Genomic DNA, 20704 nt, shown 5'->3' on the forward strand with positions numbered 1-20704 from the left:
AACATACAATTTGTGACGATTTTTATTCGTCACCCAAGGTAATTTTTCTTGTAGTGCCAGGCCCCACGAATGGAGTTGAACACATGACTACCTTCCATTTCGTTCAATGTTAATTAACTGAACTACAACACTCTTTTTTCCCGGGTTTCGATGCCATTCTGTTTCATAAAGAGAGTTGTTCAATGTGAAATGTTAGAACTGAGCATAGTATACAGTCTTGTTAGTCATGGGCAAATAGGGATGGCAATGTATACGACTTAAGAGTTTGCTCTTCTTATATCTCTAGTTCAAAATCTGTTAAATACTTTATTCGTTCGGATTTAATTAACAGTCATTTTTAGAGTTCTTGCCGTTTTTAATCGATTATATCATGTAATTTATATTATTTTATGTAATTTTGAAAATATTGTCTAATAGAACTAATTGAGATCTATCAAACAAGATCCACGGTGGATTACCAATTTAAAAATCGGGGCGGTTCCGCAGACACCTAAAAAAAATCTAAAAAAACATTCCAAAGTTTTCGATCGAATTTCGATGATTCGAGCTGCTCAATGTAATCAGAAGTGATTTTAAAGGTACCCGTAAGAAATTAGCAAAAATAATGACCGAGAAGGGTTTCATCCGGATAGTTTTTCATTGAACGGTTTAATAAAAAACTGCTCAAATCAAGCCTTTCCGGTCATTTTTTTTGCCAATTTCTCGAGAACGCCTATAAAATCATGTTCTGAACACATTGAGCGGCTCAAATCATCAAAATTTGATTGAAAATTATGAGAGATGTCCCCGGAACCGCCCCATTTAAAGATATAACTCATTTTTTATCCGTCTAGAATTGAACAAAGGACTATTAAATCGAGACGGATGAAGTAATATTTTATTCTTGTAAAGATTTTAACCATCGTTTCAATCGATCACCTCTATTAGTAGACACTACGATAGAATGTTGACTCCTAGAAATTAGTCAAAGTGTATGTAAACTGATCTGAAGACCCAAAAGTATGTAAATAGTAAGGGTAATGATAATGCCAAAATCGTTTTTGTTTGGTGCCAAAACTCCAGTGTATATATAGTATAAAAGTCTTGTACAAGCCTTTTGTGCACTAGAGTTTTGAAACCAACAAAAACAATTTTGACGGAGCCTAAATTAATGGGCCAGGCACGAAACCCAAATTTCATTGTCCAAAAGTCCATGTTATTTAATTTTCTTCCCCATTCCTTTCCCTCCTCCTCCTCCTCCTCCTTTTTATGTTTTTTGCCTGTGCTAATTCAAGTGGGCGTATTATGGTTTTCCTCCTTTCTATGAAATCAAACAAATGTCATTTCCTTCGTCGTTATTTCAAATCTCTTAATGAGTTCAGAACAGTAGTGACTAAAAATAAACTGGACCATGTTACCATGAGATGAACTAAAAGTGATTTCGTGACATGCATTTCAATGTGGTATTACATGAGAGTACGTATTTGCTGAGGTGCAGAACTATAAACCAAACATTCTTATATTTCAGCCAAATCCATATTACACTATTACATGTTCTTCCTATAAACATGACAGGGTATAACCCCTTGAACAAGTGTTACATGTATCTTCCTAATGACTATCGGAAATCACTTTATTCATGTTTGCATGTCTGATTGATCATGACTCCTACGTCGATCAATTCAAGCCGTAACAAACATACGCCACAAAAAAAAAAACACACACACACACACTCCAATCCCATTACCTGCAGTCACTAAAAGACTTGCTTATTGCAAACTACTTATATCTAGATTTTAGACTAGTTTTCACAGGGAGTTGGGGCAACTATCGGAGCGACCGTGAATTTCACCGGGTGGACACCTGTAGGTCCAGGTGCAACGAATCCGGAGCTTTTGAACTCGGCCAGTCCCCGACGTCCATTTTCGCCTCGTGTTTCGCATAATTTGGGAAGAAATACTCCTGGCCAGGTGAAAAACCAGCACTTGTGTTAGTAAGTCACGGACTTGTGGTAAATACCGATCGATTATTGACAGAATCAAGTTTCTCTTTACCTTCACCAGCAGCAAGATTGAAATACAGGTTCACAATGTTGGGGCAGCTATTGTAGCACTGGTTTGAGCAAAGCTTCTGCAAGAAATGGGCCTCGAGGAGAGAGTCCGACGAGATTCCAAGCACGGACCTCTCCAGCCCGCAAGCATCCATGCACTGATCGGTTTCGACCCAGTCCTTCAGTTTATCGGCTTCGATCTCTGATGCGCGGCATGTGTGGGTTTCCTCCCCGCTCCTCTTCACGCTCTTCTCCAGCACGCATCTCTTTCCAGAAGATGAAACGGCGAAAGCGCACGAGTCCTTGTTGAGATTCTCACATTCTATTGCTCCACCTACATGTAGATATCCCCCAACAAAATAGGTTACGTCAATACAAAACATGTAACTGATCGAAAGTCTAAAATCTTAATTATGAAATTTTATTTTGGGTCGAAGCCTTGCGGGAGCAAAATCTCTGAATCTATCCACGACTCCACGGGGAGTCTTACGCCTTGTTTGGAACTTTTGGAAAGTGAGTGAATGGAAACGAAAGGAAAATGTGAGAAAATTGATGAGAAAATCTTACTATTCTTAATACTCAATTTTTTTTTCTATTTCTCTTCTTTTCCCTCTCAAACCAAAACAAGGAAGGAGAGAGTTTTTAAACTTTCCTTTCTTAATTTTCATTTCCTTTCCCTATGTTCCACACAAACCCTTAATAGCATGGTTTAATGGAAAACTCTGAAAATGAATTTGGAAGAAGTATGATATGGAGTATAGTTTAAAGTTGATTGGGTATGTGGGTTAAAAGCGTGACTTCGTCTGTATCTCGCTGGCAATTATGGACTTTCAACTAAATAAAATATTTTGAGAAATTCTTACAATAAATATGGAGTGACAATCACGTAACTAAATGTACAGTGAACTAATGTTCTAGATTAAGCCAAAACAATTTATAAAATGATCATCATATAGTATGCCTGACTATGTAACTCACGTGAGATTTAGATCATGAAATGCCATCAATTAGACAAACTGATCGCTATATTAAGATAAAATTAGCAAGCTAAAACTTTCTAAAACTAAGATCGATGAGAAATCAGGCCTATATTACTGGGTTTTTGGAACAAAATCATTTGGGAATTAGACAAAATTAAACTTTTGGTGGATCTTAAGCGACGGGCTAAAAGGCTAATGGTTGAACCACCTTTGAGGAATATAAAGAGTATATATAGATTAGTTATCTTATTGGACTAGCCAGATATGCATGGTTAATATTGGTTGATAATGTATAGAGATGATCATGAATTAAAGCTCTCGCTCACCTACAATGCCTTGCACACAGAGGGCAAGAGCAAGAGCTAGGATTGCCACATTCTTGGAGCTAATAAAAGAAGCCATTGGACAAGGATTACAAAGAAAAATATTGAGAAGACAACTAGCTAGTGAGAGGGGAAGGAAGCTAAGATGGGGCTAAGGTTTTAATTTGTGCTTGGGAACAACTTTGTGGAGATGCTAAGAAGCATAACATGGAGGGCTATTTATACTAGTTTTAACTCCAATGGTTAGCGCAAGTGACAAGAGGGGGTGAGTTTGTAAAACCACGTACACGTACTGCATTCGAAATTCGGCAACCTCTTGGGCTCAGGCCGCAAGAGAGAAATCTCTTGTGAATCTCCTGGTCCCAGTGTGGATGAGTTACTTTTGACCGGAGCACTGGAGAAGAAAATAGTCAAAGTGCACGCACGTAAGCTAGGCCGGACACACCTGACCGTCGAAATTAAAAAAAAAATTATATACTAGTTGTGGTGGGAAATCGGAGAAACGTGTGAAAACAACATATACCCGACTTCTTTTAGACGATAGTGAACTTGGTATTTCATGCATGGGACCCCCTTCAAGGACTGGGGTGGTACTCAGAAACTCTTTGAAGTCTATAATGGAGTACTACTCGTAGTTGACAAGTAACAAGACCAAAAGCGGTCAAGTAATCCGCCAATAAAGCTACGTTTAAGCTGACTTGAATTACTCAAGAGATATATACTCCTACGTTTTAAGCTGACTTGAAAACCTGAAATATACACAACACAAAAAACTTAGATTAAAATTTTCAAATCAAATAACCACAGATCGAGTACCATAATATTTTGCTACTTTTATCTTGGGTTGCAAAGGAATCGAGTTGTTCGTGAGTAACAGACTTGAGCTCGAGCTTTAAGCATCAGTAAACACGCCAAGCTTGAGTTATTTTTATTTACAAAAATTCAACTTGTTCGTAGCAGCTCGTTTAGTCCATGAACTGAGTTCAAACACCTTGATAGTAAATGAGTTGATTAGCTCAAGCCCAATGGGCTAGACAAGTTTTCAAGAGTCAAACTCAAACATTTTAAAGCTCAACTCGTTTATATTGAGAAAAACACGTGGAGACCACATGTAGAGTGATAACATATTATGGTTAAAAAATATTTTAGAGATTTAAACAAGCAAACCACGTCGTTTTCCAACACCACTTACATGAGGAAGGATGATTTCTAACACCATTTCCTCGTGATTTCGTTTCTATATATTTAGATTTAGATCTGTTTTTTTTTCTATTGTTTTAATTTAGGAGTAGTATTTAGTTGTATATATTGAAGTTCTTGCTCTTTCAAAAAAAAGAAAATATCTGAAGATTTTACAATTGCCATCGACATATTTTCATTTTTATTCTTTGTAAGTGTGAACAAATATCTAATTTCGAGGGGAAAAGTTCAATTGGTTTGCTCAAGCTAACGTGGTGAAGCTACGTCCATGGAAAACAAGTATAGCTAGGTTTGGTAAACATAACCATTTTGGCAGCGACAAATGACAATTCAAAACTTAAATTAGAAATCACCTTAGCGGAGTTTCCGGTGTAAATGACCATTATTTTCTCCTAATCTTAGTAACAAAATACTAGAACGAGGTTTTGACTTGTGAATTCTGATTTTACCCATCGTGGGTTAGTTGGGGGACTGGGGGAGCTGCGTGTTGTCTCAGTCGAGTGGGTTTCGTTCCGGTCTTGTTCCGATGATCAAAAACTTTTCTTTGTCTTGGGGAATTAAAACTTTTCTTCGAATCATAGGGCAGAGAATGAGGAAGAAACTGAAGATACTACTACGTACGGTGGAAACCCAAGGAATTATTTCCTTTCTAAGTATACTTGTAATTAAAGCACATTGTAATTAGGACTGATAAACGAATCAAATTGCTAGCTTGACTTGAGAGGGTCTCTTCCTGTGGTCTTGTGGAGTGAATACTGAATAGTAGTCTCCATTAGGGGTAATAAACGAGTCAAACGAGCTAAGCAGGTAGTTGATCAAGCTTGGTTTGATAATTTAACGAGCGTCAAAAATATATTTTAAGCTTAGCTTGTTTTTTAGGCGAGCTGATCACAAACGAGCTTTAATCAAGACAAACACGAATCGATTACAAGTGGCGTGAATTTTTTTAAACATAATAAGTCGAACGAGCCAAGTAACATCTTGGCTTGAAATCTTAACGAGCTTTTAAGAAATGTTCAAGCTTCGTTTGTTTATGTAACAAACCAATCTTGAACAAGCTTTTACCAAACAAACACGAGTTCAAACTCGAATAGCTTGATTCGTTTAGCAGCCCTCCCCATAATTACTTCGGAGTTCAGGCTAATAAACGAATCAAATTGCTGGCTTGCCCCTTGAGATCAAGGGTCACTTCCTGTAGATTGGATTAGCAGTCCCCAGTGTGTCTCTTTTCTTAATTGTGTGTTGTGATGCTGCTTTGTAGTTTGTTCGGGCGATTTCTGATGATTAAAAAAAAAAACAAAATCGTTTGAGTTTCAGGTCGTGTTCCATGTTAAAACTCTTCAAGATCAATTTTTTTACATAATCATATCAAGGAAGAACATCTTTGAAGTTTATTAGAGCATCCGCACCAGACTCTTCATATTTCGGATCAATTTACACTTCAAAAAGCCACTTTATTACTTTAGCTAATCAATTTAAAAATATCTAGAGGCACTTTACTCTCACTCTCTTCTCAATTAAATATTTCATTTATCTTCTTTATTCAATTTTTTATTCTTTCGATTTTGAGGAGAGGGCAAGACCCACTTTTATTCTTCGGTTTATTACATAAAAGCAGTCTAAATGCTGAGAAAATGGGCATCTTCTTCTTCGTCGTGGATTGTGAAAAGGGGTTGAGAAATCCAAATCCAGGTGCTCTCTCTAAAGCCCAGGAGAAATCTCTCTCTCTCTCTCTCAAAAGTGAAAACCCAAAAAATCTCTCCTGAAAACCCCAAATCCAACAAATATGTCCAACAAATCCAACAAATATGTCCAAAAAATCTCTCCTGAAAACCCCAAATCCAACAAATAAATCCAAACTGAAAGAACCTCTCTCTCTCTCTCTCTCTCTCTCTCTCTCTCTCTCTCTCTCTCTCTCTCTCCATGAAAAGGGGCTGGAAAATAATTAAATAAGGATTAGTGAGTGAATAGTGGCTCGTTTTGTTAGACGAGTCACTGTAGCAAATGTCAAAAAATTTCAAAGTAGTGCGGGAAGAAGACAGCCTGATGTTGGGGTGTTTTGCTACTTTTGTATGTTTTCATTAACTAGTTTAGTTTAAAGAGGGAAGAGGAGAGACTAACGTGGATGCTCTTAAGCTTTCAAATTACTAAAAAAAAAAATTCAAGCTAATTGAAATTGATTTGTGATTAAATCGATTAAAGTTCATTTGAGATTGGCTCTCTTCATCAATAGCTAAGTCTGAAAATATCTTTTAAACTCGTTAAGTTCTCAAACCCAGCTTGAATATTTAACTACTCGACTAGTTCACTAGCTTATCAGCCATGTTAGTACTAACTAGCGTCTAAAATTTGGTTACTCTGAAAATTTAAAGAAAGAAAATTAGCTGAATAAATTCAAACAATGTTGGCAGCGTTAGGAAGCAAAGAAAAGACCTTCTTGTACTTTGGCAGAATTAGAAGACCCCACATTCGAAAACAAAAAAATGTTTCCAAGTCCACAGGGACTTCTAGAGAAAATTTAACGGTCATTAATTCTTTATTCTTTGGCTCTCACACCGTGATTAGCGGGTAGGGGTGATACCCATCAGTTTCGACCGGTTTTTGGGTATTTTTCGGTCAAAATCAGTTATTCGATTTGAGATTTTTCAGAAATCGAAACCAGTTAAGATAATACGGTCCGGTTTATCCAGTTTTTATTCATGGGCAATATTTTGGATTCAACACATTAAAAAATTCATAATTCAACCCATAAAATATCAACTAAAAATCCATAATTCAACAAATGGGTTTTTATTTTCGCGTTAAACCCATGAAAAGTCAGGACCGACTCTGGAACTCCAGAATTAGTTGAGATGCGCAAGTTGGCCCCGACGACATCTGGTCATAAAAAATTGGACAATGTGTGAGTGAAAACAACATATACCAGACTTCCTTAGACGATAGTGGAACTTGGTATTGCATGCATGGGACCCCTTCAAGGATGGGTGGTGCTCCGAAACTCTTTGAAGTCGACGAGTAACAAGATCGACCAAGACCAAAACCGATAGGCAGTCGAGGAATACGCCAGTCATGGCAGATGGCGATGCCAAGCCCCACGAATGGAGTTGAACACATGACTAGCTTCCATTTCGTTCAATGTTAATTAACTGAACTACAACACTCTTCTTTCCCGGGTTTCGATGCCATTCTGTTTCATAAAGAGAATTATTCAATGTGAAATGTTAGAATTGAGCATAGTATATAGTCTTGTTAGTCATGGACAAATAGGGGCGGCAATGCATACGGCTTAAGAGTTTGCTCTTCTCATATCTCAAGTTCGAAATCTGTTAAATACTCTCCTTTGTTAAGATTTAATAGTCTTTTTTGAGAGTTCATGTCATTTTTCAATCGATTATATTATGTAATTTATTATATTTTATATAATTTTGAAAACATTGTCTTATAGAACTAATTGAGATCTATCAAATAAGATTCATATTGAATATAAAATTCATTACCAATTTAAAGATCGGGGCGGCTCCGAGGACACTTTAAAAAACATCTCAAAAAACATCTCAAAGTTTCCGATCGAATTTCGATGATCCGAGCCACTCAATATAATCAAAAAGTGATTTTAAGGGTACCCGCGAGAAATTAGCAAAAAAAATGACCGGGAAGGGCTTCATTCGAATAGTTTTTTATTGAATGGTTCAATAAAAAACTGTTCAAATCAAGCCATTTCCGGTCATTTTTTTTGCCAATTTCTCGCGAGTACTCATAAAATCACATTTTGAACACATTGAGCGGCTCAAATAATCAAAATTTGATCGGAAACTATGAGATTGAGATTTAGAGTGTTTTTTTTTTGTGTTCCCGGAACCGTCCCATTTAAAGATATAACTCATTTTTTATCTGTTTAGAATTGAACCAGAGACTATTAAATCTAGGCGGAGGGTGTAATATTTTATTCTTGTAAGGATTTTAACCTTCGTTTCAATCGATCACCTCTATTAGTAGACGACACCTCGACAGAATTTTGACTCCTAGAAATTAGTCAAAGTGCATGTAAATTGACCTGAAGACCCAAAAGTATGTAAATAGTAATGGTAGTGGTAATGCCAAAATCATTTTTGTTGATGCCAAAACTCCAATGCATAAAAGTCTTGTACATTGCAAATGGTACAAGTCTTTTGTGCACTAGAGTTTTGGCACCAACAAAAATAGTTTTGGCACTAACAAAAACGATTTTGGCATTATCATTTCCCAATAGTAAATACCTAAAAAACTTCAAATAAACCTTTCAAATCAAATATATATAAAGAGAATAAATTCTTTACACCGCCGGTGTAAATATTTGTTTTCTCCAAATCAATTACATCGCGCCACGTTGCAAAACAGTAGTCTCAATCAATAGAACATGACGACGTGGCGCAATATAATTGATTTGGAGGAAACAAATATTTACACCGATGATGTAAACAATTTATTCTCATATATAAAAGAATACCGTGGCATTCTGCTACTATTGTTTCAATTGAGAAAAACATGCAAATATATAAAAACAAATGGCAACCCGTGCGGAGTGATTGCGGAGTATTTACTCCTTGTTAAAAAATCCAACTTAGGTGGAAAACCTATCATTTTCACCACCCATTGTGAAACTCACCTTGCATTCATTACAGTAATCTAGAGTTATTCAGACCCCCAACATAGTATATGTACACAAAAAATTAACTTGATCAGACATCGAAATATCAAATTTGAATTTTGGTATACAAAATAGATAGTTATTTTTTTTATCGGCAAAATAAAAAATTCATGAACTCATGGCATGATGTACAGAGCTAATGGGGTCATGGATACACCGGTCTGACCATTAATGACCCTTTTCTCCTAACCACGCGAAGGAGACTAATTTAAATCCAACAGGCTGAGTCCAAACCAGGGCAAAAACCCAAAAGGCTCAGGTTGGTAAGAAACCAACACCTCCCAAATAGTCCAAACACCCAAAGGGCAAAGCCCAAAAACTTAACTATAGCCCAAACCACAAAAACCTAACCCTAGAGGACATCACACAACCCCCGCCACCTTCACCCCACCGCCGCCAATGTTGTACCTACCGAACAAACACAACAGCCACAACAACAAATAGATAGTTATGGATAATTTAACTTTAAAATATTAGATCATCTATTTCAAAAACCAAATTTTAATTTTTATATACCTGTCGATATCTAATCAAACTGATTTTTGTATAATTATATTGTTCTGCGTGTCTTACAAGATGAACAGTTCAGAGTACTGCATGGAACACATGGTGAGACCTACAAATGACGGTGGTGAAAACTATGAGTTTTCCATCTAAAGTGAAAAGTATTTAATCTTAATAGCCAAAGTGAGTACTTATTTTTAAGTTTTAAAAAGGTTTATAGATTTAATAGTCAAAGTAAAAATTCAATGTTGCATTCAAGTAGTAAAAGACAAGAAAATTAAACTTGTTGTACATGTTCAAAAATTTATGATGTTGCCTATTGTCACGACCCAAAACCTATCTTGAAAGTCGTAACCGGCCAAGCGGGTGTTAAGCCGCCGAAGGCCTACTCATTTTCTAGTTTAGGGATTTCTACCATCATTATCATTTTAAACCATATAAGCAAAATATGCGGAAGTATAGAATAAATAACATAATCCTAGAGCTTCTAGGTGTATAAGTATATATAATAATTACAAATAATTAGACTACACATGATTCTCCACGGTTATTCTAGCACCACATTCAATCCACAACTTGCTATCTACCTTAACTTGAAAATTTGGATAAGATTTTCATAAGCCAAAGCTCAGGTGAGAAATGTATACCAAAGTTACAAGTTTGACCATGAAAATACCCCCACATTATAAAACAGTTCAAAGTAACAATTCAAATATTTCGTTGACCATTCAGTACATGCATTTTTGTCCGTAAGCTCATTTCTTCAGTCCAAGAGATGGATCCTTTTCATTTCATTTCATTTCTCTTTCAACATTTTGCACTTTTGAGCGATAATAGCATTCAACGGTATTTATTGCCAGTCAGTTGGGGAGCGACCCCATTGAAGAGTGGTAAGATATCATTACCCGATGATGCCTAGCTGCATCTCCTGCCTTATTACTTCACACCACTAGTATCTTTATCCGTCCTCTAGCGCTCGAGACACCGTTAGAATGAATCATATTATCATGAGCATGTACTAGCTAGCAACCAGTAAAATTCAAGTTTCCAAAACATATTGCCATGGTCTAATTTAACTGAAATTCAAAAGATTTATAAACCAACCATCGCATGCATTAACATCAATCAAATCTAGTAGGAAGTTCAAATTTCATATTTTTCAGCAAAATCAAGCAATGGTATTTCATTCCAAAATTTCAAAAAATACATGTAACTAAGGTATGCTCAACTCACCAAAAAATAGCGTTTAACTTAGCACACGGCAATTCACCCCACACAACTTGCACCTAAACACATAATATACTGGTATTAGCTAAGTATCCAACTTCAAGATTAATTGGGTTAGTGCTTAGATACCAAGGTGTTTCAATTTATTATTCTTAATGCTTCATGGATTTTAATTAAAGTCCATCAACAGCAGTCAAGTACTTTAAATTAGGTTTCTAAGACTCTTTTTTTTTTAACAGTTGATTTTGTTCCTAACTCGAGATATGGCGGCGAGTTCGAATCCGAACTCTTTGACGGGGGAGTTTCTCTTATGTGGATATTTCAGGGGTTCGAGTGCGGCAAGTGTGAGAAGAGGATCGAAGAGATATAGTGGAGAAATAAGGAGGACTAATGGGGGTGGCCCGAGGGGCCGACAACTGTGGCCACCGCTTTTCGACCTGTCGTGCACTGTGCGTGTGTGCTTGTTTTGTGATGAGTGTGTTGTGTGAACTAATTACTGCAATAATCATATGTGTAATAATTTTCTTGGCTACATAAATTAGGGAGTGAGGTGAAAGATTGATAAGCACCCCTTATTGTAGATATTTGGTGCTTCTAGTCCCGTTTCATGTCATTTGTTTTGTGTTTATTTGCTGTTTTAAGTAATTTTGCGCGTAAGGTTTCTCGTTGAGCGTTTCAGGTGATACGCGAATAAGGGGCCTTATTTTGATGCTTCGTACAACCCTTGAGGGAATCCGAGTGGTGAGGCCGTGAAAAATACAACCTTCGGGCTTTGGAATGATCAAACGGAAGACCCGAGCAAGCCAAGAACCATCGGGTGTCAAGATAGGGTTTGGGAGGTGTGATTTGCCCAGAAGATTGCTCGGTATCGATACGGTGATGCGCGTATCGATACTTCATTAAAACAGAGAGTATCGAGAAATTCAGCTTTCAGCGTATCGATACACTGTTAACCGTATCGATACGGTTCTTAGAGTATCGATACGGTCCTTCTACGGGGAAACTTGAAAATCAGAGCAAGGCTGCTCGGTATCGATACGGTTAGGGAGTATCGATATGGATAACTCACCAACATTCTTTTTGACAAATTTTAACTTTCCATTTGTGACATGTTTCCACTTTTTGGATATTTCCTTATATTTTTGAGGAGATAGAATGTCATTTTTGTATAAATAGCCATCAGTACTTTCTCTCCCTCCATCATCATCTAGACAATTACTTTCTTAGCTTGTACTCCATTAATGTCTTCTTAAGCTTTTCTTAAACTTTTCAAGTCTAATTTTCATAGAACTCTAGTAAGTCTTTATTGTTTGTTAATTTTCTATTTATTAAAGTTGTAGTCATGAACTAGATCTTTCTCAATATCAAGTTTATTTTTGTTTTCTGCGATTAAATATCATGTCTTGTTTTTATGCGTTGTTGGTCTTTGTTTTAGCTATGAGTGAGTAGTTACTTGGTTGAGTCTCGGGATACTCTTTCCCAAGGACTTAGGTCGTTATTTGATTCTCAAACCACCAGGCTTAAAAGCATGATTTTCGAAATAAAGCTTAACTTGTATTTTTTGTCTAAACAAGGGGTGTTAACTCCTTGGTAAGGTGTTTAGTCAAGCGGTCTCGGCAAGCAACTTACCGAGGACTCGTGGCCTCCTATGTGTTCGATAAATATTAAAAATAAGTTAGTTCGTCTCCATTTAATCACATCTTTTGATAAACGTAGTCGTTAAAGCTAAATTCTCCAGGTTTAAGCACGCGGTCGTGACTCTTGCTTGAGTTATATTGAGAACCGGTAACGGCCTCAGTCAAGGGTTAGACGATCCCTAGACTTGCCTCTTTTAGTTTATAAAGCTCATTTCTAGCCTTCTCTTTATCTTTTCCACTGTTTAAAGGAAAATCAAATTGGCCGTCTTAAACGCCGAAACCACCATATAAAACCTACAATCCGATTAAGTTATATTCGAATTCCCTGTGGTACGATCCCGGTCTTACCGGTTTATTATGCAACCGACGATCTAGCCATACGCTTGGGGTTTTTCTTAATCTTATATTTGAAGGCGAGGTTGGAGGCTAAGCAAAGATTACTAGGAGAGAATCATGGAATTTTCCAGCAACGTTGGTCGGAACGGCGAGCAATAACTCAAAGAGAAAATACTGTTATATAGTGATAAATATTTTTCTTTTGCCTTTCCTTTCTAATTTTAAGGCTTAATTATACACCTAAAAATTGTATACATATATTTCGGTGGTTAAAGGTGAATTAGGACCCATCTTTTCTTTGAAAAGGACACCTGTGATTCCCTTGTCATCCCATCGTGACACGTAGCATTCTGCGCCCTTTCATTGCAATTATGTCGGTACATATTCGAGTTATAGTCTCCGAAAAATCTCAGAAATTTGACATATGGACTAATAAAAATATGAGGGTCGTCATAGTGGTGTCCGATTATAAAGGAAGATTCTAACATCATATAACTCGTACCGTTTTTTATAAGTTATTTTTTAAAATGAACTCACAGCTTTCAACTGCAATTCTCATTATTCAGTTTTCTCGATTATCAATCCTGACCCACGTTCAATGCCAATATTTTCAGATCTTTTTACCGTTTAAGCCCCCCCTACATTATTTTGTCAATTTCTGAAAATATTTTTTAAGTGCCAACCAAATACCGAAAAATAAAAGTTTGTAATTTATTTATTTTTTAAATATTTTACATGGAAAACATTTTACATCGAAAAAAACGGAGCCTAATAAAAGTCCGTGTCATTTAATTTTCTTCCCCATGCATTCCTTTCCCTCCTCCTCCTCCTTTTTATGTTTTTTGCCTGAGCTAATTCAAGTGGGCGTACTATGGTTTTCTTCCTTTCTATGAAATCAAACAAATGTCATTTCCTTCGTCGTTATTTCAAATCTCTTAATGAGTTCTGAACAGTAGTGACTAAATATAAATTAACTGGACCATGTCATGACCATAAGATGAGTACAACAAGTGATTTCGTGATATGCATTTCAATGTGGTAAAGTACAGTATTACATGGGAGTATTTGCTGAGGTGCAGAACTGTATATCAAATTACTTATAATTAGCAGAAAAGAAAAAAAAGAACTGTAAACCAAACATTCTTTATATTTCAGCCAAATCCATATTACACTATTACATGTTCTTCCTATAAACATGACAGGGTATAACCCCTTGAACAAGTGTTGCATGTGTCTTCCTAATGACTATCGGAAATCACTTTATTCATGTTTGCATGTCTGATTGATCATGACTCGTACGTCGATCAATTCAAGCGGTAACAAACATACACCGAAAAAAAACACACACACACTCCAATCCCATTACCTGCAGTCACTAAAAGACTTGCTTATTGCAAACTACTTATATCTAGATTTTAGTCTAGTATTCATCGGGAGCTGGGGCAACTATCGGAGCAACCGTGAATTTCACCGGGTGGACACCTGCAGGTCCAGGTGCAACGAATCCGGAGCTTTTGAACTCAGCCAGTCCCCGACGTCCATTTTCGCCTCGGGTTTCGCATAATTTGGGAAGAAATACTCCTGGCCAGGTGAAAAACCAGCACTTGTGTTAGTAAGTCACGGACTTGGGGTAAATACTGATCGATTATTGAAAGAATCAAGTTTCTCTTTACCTTCACCAGCAGCAAGATTGAAATACAGGTCCACAATGTTGGGGCAGCTGTTGTAGCACTGGGTTGAGCAAAGCTTCTGCAAGAAATGGGCCTCGAGGAGAGAGTCCGACGAGATTCCAAGCACGGACCTTTCCAGCCCGCAAGCATCCATGCACTGATCAGTTTCGACCCAGTCCTTCAGTTTATCGGCCTCGATCTCTGATGCGCGGCATGTGTAGGCTTCCTCCCCGCTCCTCTTCACGCTCTTCTCCAGCACGCATCGCTTTCCAGAAGACGAAACGGCGAAAGCGCACGAGTCCTTGTTGAGATTCTCACATTCTATTGCTCCACCTACATATAGATATATCCCCCAACAAAATACGTTACATGGATACAAAAGTGTAACTGAAAGTCTAAAATCTTAATTATGAAATTTTATTTTGGGCCGAAGCCTTGCGGTAGCAAAATCTCTGAATCTATCCATGACTCCACGGGGAGTCTTACGCCTTGTTTGGAACTTTTGGTAAGTGAGTGAATGGAAATGAAGGGAAAATAATGAAGAAGGGAAATGTGAGAAAAATGAAGATAAAATCTTTCTATTCTTAATATTTTTCCCCCCCTTTTTCTCTTCTGTTCCTCTCAAACCAAAACAAGAAAGGAGAGTTTTTAAACATTCCTTTCTTTTCTTTTCTTTTACCTATGTTCCAAACAAACCCTTAATAGCATGGTTTAGCGGAAAACTCTTAAAATGAATCTCGAAGTATAATATATTGTTTAAAGTTGATTGAGTATGTGGACTAAAAGCTAGCGTGACTTCGTCTGTATCTCGCTGCCCATCACGGACTTTCAACTAAATAAAACATTGTGAGAAACTTTTACAATAAATATGGAGTGAGAATCATGCCTCTAAATGTATAGCGTACTAATGTACTAGATTAAGTCAAAAAATATATATTATAAAATGATCATCAAAGAGTATGCCCGACTACGTAACTCGTGTGAGATTTAGATCATGAAATGCCATCAATTAGACAAATTGATCACTATGGTAAGATAAAATTAGCAAAGCTAAAACTTTCTGAGACTAAGATCGATGAGAAATTAGGCCTATATATAGTACTGGGTCTTTGGAACAAAATCATTTGGGAATTAGACAAAATTAAAAGTTTTTGTGGATCTTAAGCGACGAGCTAAAAGGCTAATGGTTGAACCACCTTTGAGGAATTAAGAGTATATATAAATTAGTTATCTTATTGGACTAGACAGATATGCATGGTTATCCGTTGATAATGTATATATAGAGATGATCATGAATTAAAGCTCTGACTCACCTACAATGCCTTGCACACAGAGGGCAAGAGCAAGAGCTAGGATTGCCACATTCTTGGAGCTAATAAAAGAAGCCATTGGACAAGGATTACAAAGAAAAATATTGAGAAGACAACTAGCTAGTGAGAGGGGAAGGAAGCCAAGATGGGGCCTAAGGATTTACTAATTTGTGCTTGGGAACAACTTGCTGAGATGCATATCATGGAGGGCTATTTATACTAGTTTTAACTCCAATGGCTCGTTCAAGTGACAAGAGGGGATGAGTTTGTAAAACCACACGTACTGCATTCGAAATTCGGCAACCTCTTGGGCTCAGACTGCAAGAGAGAAATTTCTTGTGAATCTTCTCGTCCCAGTGTAGATGAGTTACTTTTGACCAAACCGGAGAAAGAAATAGTCAAAGTGCATGCGCGTAAGCTGGGTCGAACACATCTAACCATCGAACTAAAAACATTTATATATTAGTGGTGGTGGGAAATTGGAGAAACGTGTGAAAACAACATAAACCCGACTTCTTTTAGACGACAGTGAACTTGATATTTCATGCATGGGACCCCCTTCAAGGACTGGGGTGGTGCTCCGAAACTCTTTGAAGTCTATAATGGAGTAGTACTCGTAGTTGACAAGTAACAAGACCAAAAGCGGTCAAATAATCCGCCAATTAATAAAGGCCCATGTTAATTGAGCACCGCCCCTTAGAGAACGGCTGTTAGAATTACTCAAGAAAGATATATACTCCTACGTTTAAGCTGACTTGAAAACCTGAAATATACACAACCCAAAAAACTTAGATTAAATTTTTCGAATAAAAATAACCACAAGAGTACCATAATATTTTGCTACTTTTATCTTGAGCTGCAAAGGAATCGAGTTGTACGTGAGTAACTGACTTGAGCTCGAACTTTAAGCATCAATAAACGCACCAAGTTTGAGTTATTTTTATTTACAAAAATTCAGCTTGTGTTCGTAGCGGCTCATTTAGTTCATGAACCGAGTTCAAACACCTTGATACTAAATGAGCTGATTAGCTTGAGCCCAATAGGCTAGACAAGTTTTAAACGAGTCAAACTCAAACACTTTAAAGCTCGGCTCTGAGAAAAACACACAAATATATGAAACACATGGAGACCACGTGTAGAGTGATAACAAATTATGGTTAAAAAATGTTTTAGAGATTTAAGCAAGCAAACCCCGTCGTTTTCCAACATCACTTACATAGGGAGGATGATTTCTAACACCACTTCCTCATGATTTCGTTTCTATTTAGATTTAGATCTGTTTTTTTTTTTTTTCCCTATTGTTTTAATTTAGGAGTAGTATTTAGTTGTCTATATTGAATTTCTTGCTCTTTCAAAAAAGAAGAAAATATCTTAAGATTTTACAATTGCCATCAACAAATTTTCATTTTTATTCTTTGTAAAGTGTGGACAAGTATCTAATTTCGAGGGAAAAAGTTCAATTGGTTTGCTCAAGCTTACGTGGTGAAGCTACTACGTCTATGGACAAGTATACCTAGCTAGGTTTGGCACACATAACCGGCCATTTTGACCGTACTGACAATTCAAAACTTAAATTAGGAATCACCTTAGCGGAGTTTCCGGCGTAAATAGGACCATTATTTTCTCCCAATCTAAGTAACAAAATACTAGTACGAGCTTTTGACTTGTGAATTCTGCTTTTACCCATCGTGGGTTGGGGAATTAAAACTTTTCTTCGAATCATATGGCGGCGGAGAATGAGGAAGAAAATGAAGATGGTACTACGGTGGAAACCCAAGTAATTATTTCCTTTTTAAATCTCCGTTTCAAAAAAAAATTTAAAAAATAAGCAGCTTATTTCATATTTTTAAATTTAAAAATAATGTAAATGAAAAATAATTTTTTAATTTTTTTTGTATCGTGTAAAAGATCTCATCGAGATCTTTCAAACAATATCCATATTGTATATTTTTATATTTCAATAAGCTCATCATTTTTGAGCTAGAAATTACCTTCTTAAAAAATGAAGACTTTTTTTTGGGTTTGAAACGGAGCCAAGTATACTTGTAAAGCACATTGAAATTAGGACCGATAAACGAATCAAATTGCTACCTTGCCTTGAGAGGGTCTCTTCCTGTGGTCCTGTGGAGTGAATACTGAATAGTAGTCCCCATTAGGGGTGATAAACGAGTTAAACGAGCCGAACAAGTAGTTGATCAAGCTTGGTTTGATAATTTAACGAGCTTCAAAAATATGTTTTGAGCTTAGCTTGTTTTTGAGGCGAGCCGATTTCAAACGAGCTTTAATCAAAACATACACGAGCCGATCTCAAGTAGTTTGAATTTTTTATACATCTCAAGTAGTTTGAATTTTTTATACATAATAAGTCGAACGAGCCAAGTGGTATCTTGGCTTGACTTCTTAACGAGCTTCTAAGAAATGTTCAAGCTTCGTTTGTTTATATAACAAACCAATCTTAAACAAGCTTTTACCAAACAAACACGAATTCAGACTCGAGTAGCTTGGTTCGTTTAGCAGCCCTCCCCATAATTACTTCAGAGTTCAGGCTAATAAACGAATCAAATTGCTGGCTTGCCTTGAGATCGAGGGTCACTTCCTGTATATTGGATTAGCAGTCCCCACTGTGTTTCTTTTCTTAATTGTGTGTTGTGATGTTGCTTTGTAGTTTGTTCGGGCAATTTCTGATGATTAAAAAAAAAAACAAAATCGTTCGAGTTTGAGGTCGTGTTCGCGTGTTAAAACCCTTCAAGATCAATTTTTTTACATAATCATATCAAGGAAGAACATCTTTGAAGTTTATTAAGCTTTCAAATGACTACAAAAAAATTCAAGCTAATTGAGATTGATTTGATTTGTGATCAAATCGATTAAAGTTCATTTCAGATTGGTTCTCTTCATCAATAGCTAAGTTTAAAAATATCTTTTATGCTCGTTAAGTTCTCAAACCCAACTTGAATAATTAACTACTTGACTCGTTCGCTAGCTTATCAGCCATGTTAGTATTAACTAGCATCTAAATTTGTGGTTACTCTGAAAATTCAAAGAAAGAAAAGTAGCTGAATAGATTCAAACAATGTTGGCCACGTTAGGAAGCAAAGAAAATACCGTCTTGTACTTTGGCAGTAGACCCACCATTCGAAAACAAAAAAAATGTTTTCCAAGTCCTGATCAGGGACTTCTAGAGAAATAGTAACGGTCATTGATTTTTTTATTCCAAAGTCCATGGAATGGACTTAGGCTCTCACTCCGTGAGTTGCGGGGTAAACTTATGAATGACTAAGGTCTTGGTGGGGCATGGACGATAAGTAAAGGGTTGCTGCAAAATGCAGAAGATTACCCTTGGACTTTAGGGTTAAATTCTCTAAAATATCTCCGGACAACCACTTCTTTTTTTTTTTTTTGGAAGGGTAGAAGAGTAATTCTACTCCAACGGGATTTGAACAAGTCCCCGAGGGGTCAACAACCTGGGGCTTGTTACGTCATAAAATTTCTAGTTCGAAATCTCTCAGATGTTATCAATTCTTTTCGAGGTCAGCTTATATTGAGATATGTTCTTACTTTAATTGGGATTTCTGAAAGTAAGCAGCGAGATTGATCCCCCTAGATGTCTGTAATTTTTCTCTATGGATGTCATTATTTTGTTTTCAATTTTCGTCTTCGTAATTCAATATAATATAAGTATGTCTAATTAGGTATCTGTCGTTTGATAGTTTATGCAATCGAATGATTCATTGACAAGTGTTTGTTTTGACATATAGATGCAGCCAGTAACCGTAACCATAGTCACATAATTCTTCAATATGTTATGCGCCCGCATTCTCAATCTTCGCATTGCGCTCGCGCTTTCAATTATCACTCTCGTGAATTGTAGTAAGTTTGATGAAATTCAAAAACACTATCATGTTCTCATGCATGCTTATGTGATTTATTAGATCGTAACTACAATATTTAAGCCATCGAACTACAAATAAAGCGTAACTGGGTAAGCAAATTAAGAGTAGTTCGTATTGGTGACACAAGGACCACTGGCTTTAAAGCCTTTCAAGGACCAGTGGCACTGTGGCAAGTGTAAAAAGGAAACTGACAACTTTTTCAAGGCTAAGATTGAACATATACACAAGTAAAGCAGTTTAAATGCAACACGTGGTTGTGTATCTCCTCATTTTGTGATGAATTGATTCAGAAAATTATGGCGCATAATGTGACTTGCTTAGATATCTAATCGAGATAGAGTGTAAATTCTGTCCGGCTGATCCGGCCAGAGGGAGTTTTCCGCCACTCCCACGGTCTCCTTTTGAGTATTATTTTTTGAGTAATTCAAATCAGACATCTTGTATGGCCTGTAAAATAATATATCTACGTCAAAAATCAACTTATTTAGACATTGATAGGTATGTCAAAAGTTGAGTTTTTAGAGAAAAAATGAATGACTATGGACAGTTTAACTTAAAAAAGAGTTAACAGATCCAAGACGTCCATTTTTTTGTCTAGAAAACAACTTTTGACATACCTAGCTATCAATGTCCAAGCAAGCTTAGATGCATTATTTTAAAAGTACTACAAAATGCACGGTTTAAATTATTAAAAAAATGCACAAAGGGAGCTCACGGGAGTGCCGGCGGAAAACTCCCTTTGTCCGGATGAGCTGGACAGAATTTAATTTCATCGAGATATGCATGGGAGCTACGCACATCGAAATTATTTTTGAAGAAAATTTTGGTGCGTAATAAAGCAATGCCCGCACATGCCCTGCAAAAAAAGAGAGTAATTTAAAAACTTTATGGGTGTTTTTGAGAGGTTT

The 20704-nt window shown here is 36.7% G+C and overlaps 2 protein-coding genes and 1 long non-coding RNA gene across 4 annotated transcripts in view; 1 reads left to right on the plus strand and 2 right to left on the minus strand.

The window, feature by feature from the left end:
- The window catches only part of LOC131319601 (uncharacterized), a 32697-nt gene extending 29015 nt beyond the window's left edge, over nucleotides 1-3682 (minus strand). Inside the window, exons 1-3 of one of the 2 annotated variants that reach the window (XM_058349943.1) lie at nucleotides 3336-3682; nucleotides 2034-2363; nucleotides 1792-1941 (exon numbers count right to left, since the gene is read on the minus strand). In XM_058349943.1, the coding sequence (XP_058205926.1) occupies nucleotides 1792-1941; nucleotides 2034-2363; nucleotides 3336-3411 (556 nt within the window). In that variant the 5' untranslated portion in view covers nucleotides 3412-3682. Of the gene's footprint in view, nucleotides 1-1726; nucleotides 1942-2033; nucleotides 2364-3335 lie in introns of both variants that reach the window. The other variant, XM_058349944.1, reaches the window with a different exon arrangement.
- Nucleotides 1747-14456, plus strand: LOC131319604 (uncharacterized). The gene is made up of 2 exons (XR_009198002.1): nucleotides 1747-1848; nucleotides 14361-14456. It is a non-coding gene; the product is annotated as an uncharacterized LOC131319604 (long non-coding RNA).
- On the minus strand, nucleotides 14053-16093 carry LOC131319602 (uncharacterized). The gene is made up of 3 exons (XM_058349945.1): nucleotides 15907-16093; nucleotides 14597-14926; nucleotides 14053-14504 (listed from the first exon to the last, which is right to left on the minus strand). The coding sequence occupies exons 1-3, from the start codon at nucleotides 15980-15982 to the stop codon at nucleotides 14344-14346; spliced, it is 567 nt and encodes a 188-aa protein (XP_058205928.1). The 5' UTR covers nucleotides 15983-16093; the 3' UTR covers nucleotides 14053-14343.
- Between the last annotated feature and the right edge of the window lie 4611 nt (nucleotides 16094-20704).

The sequence above is a fragment of the Rhododendron vialii genome, chromosome 3a, assembly GCF_030253575.1.
Source record: "Rhododendron vialii isolate Sample 1 chromosome 3a, ASM3025357v1".
Classification (NCBI taxonomy): Eukaryota; Viridiplantae; Streptophyta; class Magnoliopsida; order Ericales; family Ericaceae; genus Rhododendron; species Rhododendron vialii.

Excerpts from the sequence above, each read along its gene's own strand:
- LOC131319602 (XM_058349945.1), bottom strand. The coding sequence starts at position 15,982 with ATGGCTTCTTTTATTAGCTCCAAGAATGTGGCAATCCTAGCTCTTGCT. Across the intron at positions 14,927-15,906 it reads CTGTGTGCAAGGCATTGTAG|GTGGAGCAATAGAATGTGAG; the intron begins GTGAGTCAGAGC and ends ATCTATATGTAG. Across the intron at positions 14,505-14,596 it reads CAATCTTGCTGCTGGTGAAG|GAGTATTTCTTCCCAAATTA; the intron begins GTAAAGAGAAAC and ends TCACCTGGCCAG.